The sequence below is a fragment of the Oryza sativa genome, chromosome 12 (genome assembly GCF_034140825.1).
Source record: "Oryza sativa Japonica Group chromosome 12, ASM3414082v1".
Classification (NCBI taxonomy): domain Eukaryota; kingdom Viridiplantae; phylum Streptophyta; class Magnoliopsida; order Poales; family Poaceae; genus Oryza; species Oryza sativa.
Genome location: NC_089046.1, coordinates 13,869,270 through 13,875,213, shown reverse-complemented (window position 1 = coordinate 13,875,213; position 5,944 = coordinate 13,869,270). Strand labels below are relative to the sequence as shown.

Genomic DNA, 5,944 nt, shown 5'->3' with positions numbered 1-5,944 from the left:
TCATATACTCAAAATTATTAATTCCCAAACCACCGTACATATGGGGCCAGCATACCCATTATCAGGAAACCAAGCAATTTCCACCATTAGCCCCCTCCTGACCTGCCTAGAGAAAGCACATTTGTCTTTTATCAATTGCATTGATCACCTAGATAGGAATATCCATAGCAATCATAACGAAATCAGAATAGCTGGCAAAACCACTTTAACTGTGTCGAGACGCCAGACACGATTCATGGTAGAAGTTTTCTGAAATGGGAGATTGTCAGCCACCTTGTCCACTAGAGCTTGCAAATCTGTTATAGTAGGCTTTTGAACAATGAGGAGAAGCCCAAGATATGTAAAGGGGAAACCCTTTAAATCACAAGAGGGCATACTATATATGATCTGCAAATCCTCCTCTTTCACTGAATAGGAGCTACTGAGCTCTTTTGCATGTTGGTCAGAAGTCTGGAAGCATGATCAAAATAGAACCCCATGTCCTCCTCAAATTGGATATTCCCAAGGCCTTAGATATGGTAGGCTAGTAGCGTTAAAAAAGTTATAATGTTTCTGCATATCTTTCAATACAATTTTTTTTTTAAAAAAATCCAATACTCGTGGCTTGATATCTAACTCCTGTGACAACAAAGTCATCTCAGCCTATCTGTCCAGACTATCGCACTTATATAGAAGTTATTCTTTTGTTCCTTACACAACTATCTTGTGGTTCATGGCTAGGAAGCTGGAGAAAAACTATAGTTTGCAGTATAGCACAAACTCAACTCTGTTTTGTGTTTTTTTGAACAAAAAAAATTTAAAACTCTGTTTTGTGACTAGGATCGGAGGATGGCAGAATAGCGGTTACTGTCCGTAATGATGTTGCACATAGGAAACATCTCTTTGCCTCATGGCGGAGTGTAGATACACAAGGAGATTTTGGAACGCGACTGCCACCTGAATAGCCTGTGAGCCCATGAGACCGGCAAACTGAGCACAAGTGACCACAGTCCACGATTGGTGGAAAACTCTAGTAACTCGCCAGGGCTTACCCAAGAAAGGGACTAGATCCCTGATTCTCCTAATCTCTTGGGAAGTTTGGATGGAGCGGAACTAGAGAATTTTCCAGAATAAGTAGCTATCCTCGGTGGCTCTTATTGCGAAGATTAAGGAAGAGTCAAGATCTTGAGCATTAGCGGTAGGCAAACGCTTAGCAGAGATGTTGACTTAGGCGGTCGTGTTGTCAGTAAATATTTTCTTTGCTTTGACTTATAAATACTACTTTCCTCTATATTCATTGAATTGGCAGGTCCAAAACATAACAAAATTTACAGGTCCAAGTGTTTTTAACAATTTAATACTTTTTAAATGCATTTTTTGCGTTTGGAAGTATTTCAAAAATCGCTTATTTTTTATTTACCTGGAAGCATATATTTTCAATGGTTCATAAACAGCACTACCCTGAAAAACTGAAATTCCTCCTCCAAGCAAAGGGTGAGGATTACAGGGCACACAGCTTTGTGCAACAGTACTGCAACTGCAAATTGGCATATCTTTGCCAATCCTTGCCATTTTGTATTACTGTTTTCAAAAACATTTTGTGTTATTTTTGCTTCAAAATACAGCTTTGAAACGACTAACCAACAACACACAACTTGGCAAAATGTCCCATTCCAGGAGCTTTCCACCAACCACCATGCAAGATTACAATGAATCACCTGACAAAACCCATACAAAGCACGTTGCCCTTATAATTCTTTAATCACCCAAGAACGTGGTTATACAAAACTGTTGCTCAACCAATAGAATACAAAATAAGTACAAAATCTACAATTAATTAAAGAATTAATTTACTTCCAATTGGCCATGAAACCAGCTTGCTCTGTTTTTTTCTAACTTGTTTATACAACAATTGCGTCAGCAACACCGGAGACGCAGGGAGTGAAGCGAGCGCTGCCGCAGGTGACCGGCGTGGCGTCGGGCGGCGTGTCAGCCTCCGTGAACCACGCGCACCGGAGCGCGTCCGCCGCGGTGAGCCGCCTGTCCGGCCGGCAAGCGAGCAGCCCGCTCAGCACGTCGAACCCGGCGGCGGACAGCTTGGGGAACATCTCCCGGAGCCTGCTCGGCGGCCTGGCGCGGCTGCAGAGCGCGGACTCGGCGCGCGGCAGGCGAGCGAAGCCCGGCCACGACTTCATGTCCTGCATTCCGACCGTGTCGAACACCCTGTTCAGCTGGTCCATTTCCGACCTCCCGGGGAAGAGCGGAGCGCCGGCGAGGAGCTCGGCCATGATGCATCCGAGCGACCACGTGTCGACGAGGGAGTCGTACTCCTGCGACCCCAGAATGAGCTCCGGCGCGCGGTACCACAGCGTGACGACGGGCGACGTGTACGGCGGCGCGCCGGCCGCGGTGACCCGCGACATGCCGAAGTCGCAGATCTTGAGGTCGCCGCGGGGGCCGACGACGACGTTGTCCGGCTTGAGGTCCCGGTGCATGACCCCCGCCGCGTGCATCGCCGCGACGCCGTCGAGGAGCTGCCGCATCAGCCGCCGCGCCTCGGCCTCCGGGAACGGCCTCCCGCGCCGCTCCTCCCGCACCACGCGCGACAGGCTCGGCCCGTCGACGTACTCCATCACGACGTAGCAGCACGCGCCGCCGCCGCCCCTCCTCATCTCCCGGTGCGCGGCGCGGAGCTCGACGAGGTGCGGGTGGCCGCGGCACGCCTGCAGGCACCGCGCCTCCCGGAGCCACTCCTCCTCGCCGCAGCCGATCCCTCCGTGGAGGCGCTTCACGGCGACGGTCTCCCCTGTCGTCCGGTCCCGCGCCACGTGCACCACGCCGGCGGCGCCCTCCCCGATCTTGCCGAGACACTCGTAGCGCTCCATGGCGTGTGCGTGCGCGTGCGAGGCCACGGCGGCGGCGACGGGGTCCGGGGGTGTGGGAGAGGCGGCTTGTGGTTGGTGGTGGAGTCGTGTGGTCTCTTGTAGGGGAATCGAGGGGTTTTTCAGTTACATCACGCGGCAGGAAGGGTGGAGGCGCGCCCCGCGCGCGGGAGGAGAGGAGACGCGACGCGAGTCGGTGGCCCTGGCTCGGTGCGGGTCGTTATGCCACCGGTAAACGCGTTGACCGTTTCGGCCCGAGAGAGTTTGGTGGCCTGGTGGGGATGTGGATGGAAGTGGAACGGGAGGGGTTAGGCCGTTTGTTAGGTCTGTTAGCTCGTATACTGCCGCAATGTACGTATATGGAGATTGACCTGTTTTTTGGTATTTTCTGGTCCTATTTTTTAGTGGATTGTTTGTTGTCGTAGGGCCGGCTTGGAAGGCCAGTTTTGAATCGCAAACAGTTGTAAACTAGATGCCCGTAAATAATATCCGTAGGACAGTTTTCGCGAGAATTTCCCCTATCCCCACGTGCCACTTATCCACACACACAACTCCATTGTAATAAATCATCGCGCACTCACTCTTATGAAGACACGCACGCAAACACTACACCTATGTGCATCTTCGAAGACTGGGCCATCAAATCGTTAAGATTGACGAAGTCACCATAGGCGCCTTGCTGTCAATGGGTACGTGTAACGCCCCGATTTTCGTTCGGGATTAAAAATCAATTAATAATACATTTTCTAGAAATTAAATAAAAGTTAAATCAACTTAATCAAGTGAAATTATAGAGGAAATTAAAATTTCCTTTAAAAATCATTGGCCGAGAATATTTTGTAATATTCTTTGTGCCCCAAAATACTCTCTGGATTTTTTCCGCAAATTTTCGGAGCTCAAGAAATAATTTTAAAGTCACAAAGATCATTTAACCAATTAAATAAAAAAGAAAACAAATAAAATCCTCCTTCCTTTCTTTGGGCCCCTTTCGGCCCAATCCCTCCTTTCTTTCCCGCGGCCCGCGCGCCCCCTTTCTCTCCCTCTCGGGCCGGCCACCTCCCTCGGCCCGCTTGGCTCTCTCTCCCTCAAGTCTGCTTTACCTCCCTCGCCCGTTTTCCCCTCTCTCTCTCCCCGACAGGTGGGACCCGAGGCCCCACCTGTCATCTTCTTCCCCAACCTCCCGTCGCCCCAACCGCCGCCATAGCCGCCCCGTGCTCCCCACGTCGCCGCCTTCCTCTCGCGGTTCCCTCTCCCGTGCGTGCGTGGGCGCGGTCGCCGCCCACGTCCGCGCCGTTTCCCCCATGCCCCGTGAAAACCGTTGCCATCCCGAGCTCCACTTCGCCTCCCCACGTCGCCGGCCGATCCCACCTCTCCCGGGCACGATCTCCATCCCCGAGCCCTATATAAAGCACCCTCGTGCTCCCCTCTTTCGTTTCCCACTCCACCCCGAGCTCCCTGCGCTTTTCCCCGCTCTCCCCACGCCGGTCCCCATCGCCGCCGCTCGCCGGCGTTCTCCAGCCGCGTGCCTCAGCCGCCGCCGCCGTCTCCGCGCTGCGCCGCCGCCACCGCCAGCGTTGCCGCCGCTCGGGCAAGCTCGGCCACCGCTCCATTTCCCCTCTCCACCTCCGTAGCGCCGTAGCCACGCGAACCACCTCTCTCCGCCGTCGCCGCCGACTCCAGCCGCGTCGCGCCGCCACTTCGGTCGACGCCGACCCGCGCCGTTGCCTCCCTCAGCTCCGCAAGGACGAGGAGGACCTTGGCCGCCGCCCCTCTTTGCCAGAAATCCGCCGGAGCTCCTCCTTCCTCGGTCGCCGATCGAGGCCGAGCCCGTCCGCCCCATCCCGAGCGATGCCCGTCGCCGGAGCTCCGTCGCGTCGTCTACCTGAGGAGCCCCGCCGCCACCGTTCCTTGCCGTCGGCCGCCCCTTCGCCGTCGTGCATCTCGGTGAGCACTCCCCTTCCTCTCTCTTTTTCTCCCCTTCGTCGGCCACCTCCCGGGCGTCCTCGCGACGCGCTGCCGCCGCCGGTGGCCGTCCGACCGGGTCGCTGCCGCCGCGCTCCGCGCTCCGTGCCCGCGCCATTGCCGGTGGTGCCGGGCAGCCGGTTGCCGCCTCCCCCTTGCCGCGCCACGCCGCTGCTCTCTCGCGTGCGCCGCTTTCGCCCGCGTGAGCTATCGCCGGCCGTCGCCGCGGGTGGCCGCGCTGCCGCGCGCCGTCGTTTGGCCAGCCGGCTTAGAGCCGTGCCTTGCCCCAGCCGCGCCACCCGTGGCCGTTGGATCGGCTTTGGGCCGATCCAGGCCGTCGGTCCCGTGGACCACTTCCGTGGTCCGGGTCCACGGTGCCGCCTCGGCCGCGGTGGATCGAGTCCACCGTGTGCTTGCCCCTTGTGCCGCTGACGAGTGGGGCCCACCTGTCGGCGCCGGCCCCTTGCTGACGTCAGCGAATGCCTTTTCCTTTGAGAAAATAATTGATAATTGCGCAATAAATCATTAATAATTATAGAAATCCATTTAAATGGCTCAAAACTTCTAAAATTCATATCTAATTCATTCGAACTCCGAATTGGGCCATTCAAATTGCAAAATTCATCTAAAATTGAGTTCTACATGTTTGTTTACTTTTTATGTACTGTTTCCTTGGTTTTATTAGGGTTTTTCCTCGTTTTACGTGCCAGCGTGTAGAATCCGTCGTTTCGGAAGATCGCGGTCGCGAGGAAAAGAGTTCAGAAAATCCAAGTGAAGAAGCAAGGCAAGTCACACATTTCCCTTGAGCATGTTGTTCCTAATTTATAAATGTTTTACCATTTGCAAATAAATATGCATGTTTTGCTAATTACATGGGATCAGGGTTTACCTATCTGCTCGCTTGTGCCATGTTTACTTGATATATGTTCTTTGTCAACCGTGGGTAATAAATCGCCTAGCTTGTGTTACTTTGATGACCTAGCTAGAACTATATGCTTAGCCATGCTTAATTACCACTAGCTCAGTCAATGGGATAATTGCAGTATTAGACCTCCTAGTATCTTGTTGAGCTGCGTGCTCGAGACATCTGGCCATGTTTCATGGTCATAATTATCCAACTA

The 5,944-nt window shown here is 53.7% G+C and overlaps 1 protein-coding gene across 1 annotated transcript; it reads right to left on the bottom strand.

Annotated features, from left to right (window-relative positions):
* Nucleotides 1-1,657: 1,657 nt before the first annotated feature.
* On the bottom strand, nt 1,658-3,021 carry LOC4352099 (putative cyclin-dependent kinase F-2). The gene has a single exon (NM_001423468.1). It carries the CDS (start codon nt 2,862-2,864, stop codon nt 1,881-1,883), a length of 984 nt encoding a protein of 327 aa, NP_001410397.1. The 5' UTR covers nt 2,865-3,021; the 3' UTR covers nt 1,658-1,880.
* Nucleotides 3,022-5,944: the final 2,923 nt, after the last annotated feature.

What these genes read in the sequence shown, in the direction of transcription:
- LOC4352099 (NM_001423468.1), bottom strand. Translation starts at nt 2,864, where the DNA reads ATGGAGCGCTACGAGTGTCTCGGCAAGATCGGGGAGGGCGCCGCCGGC.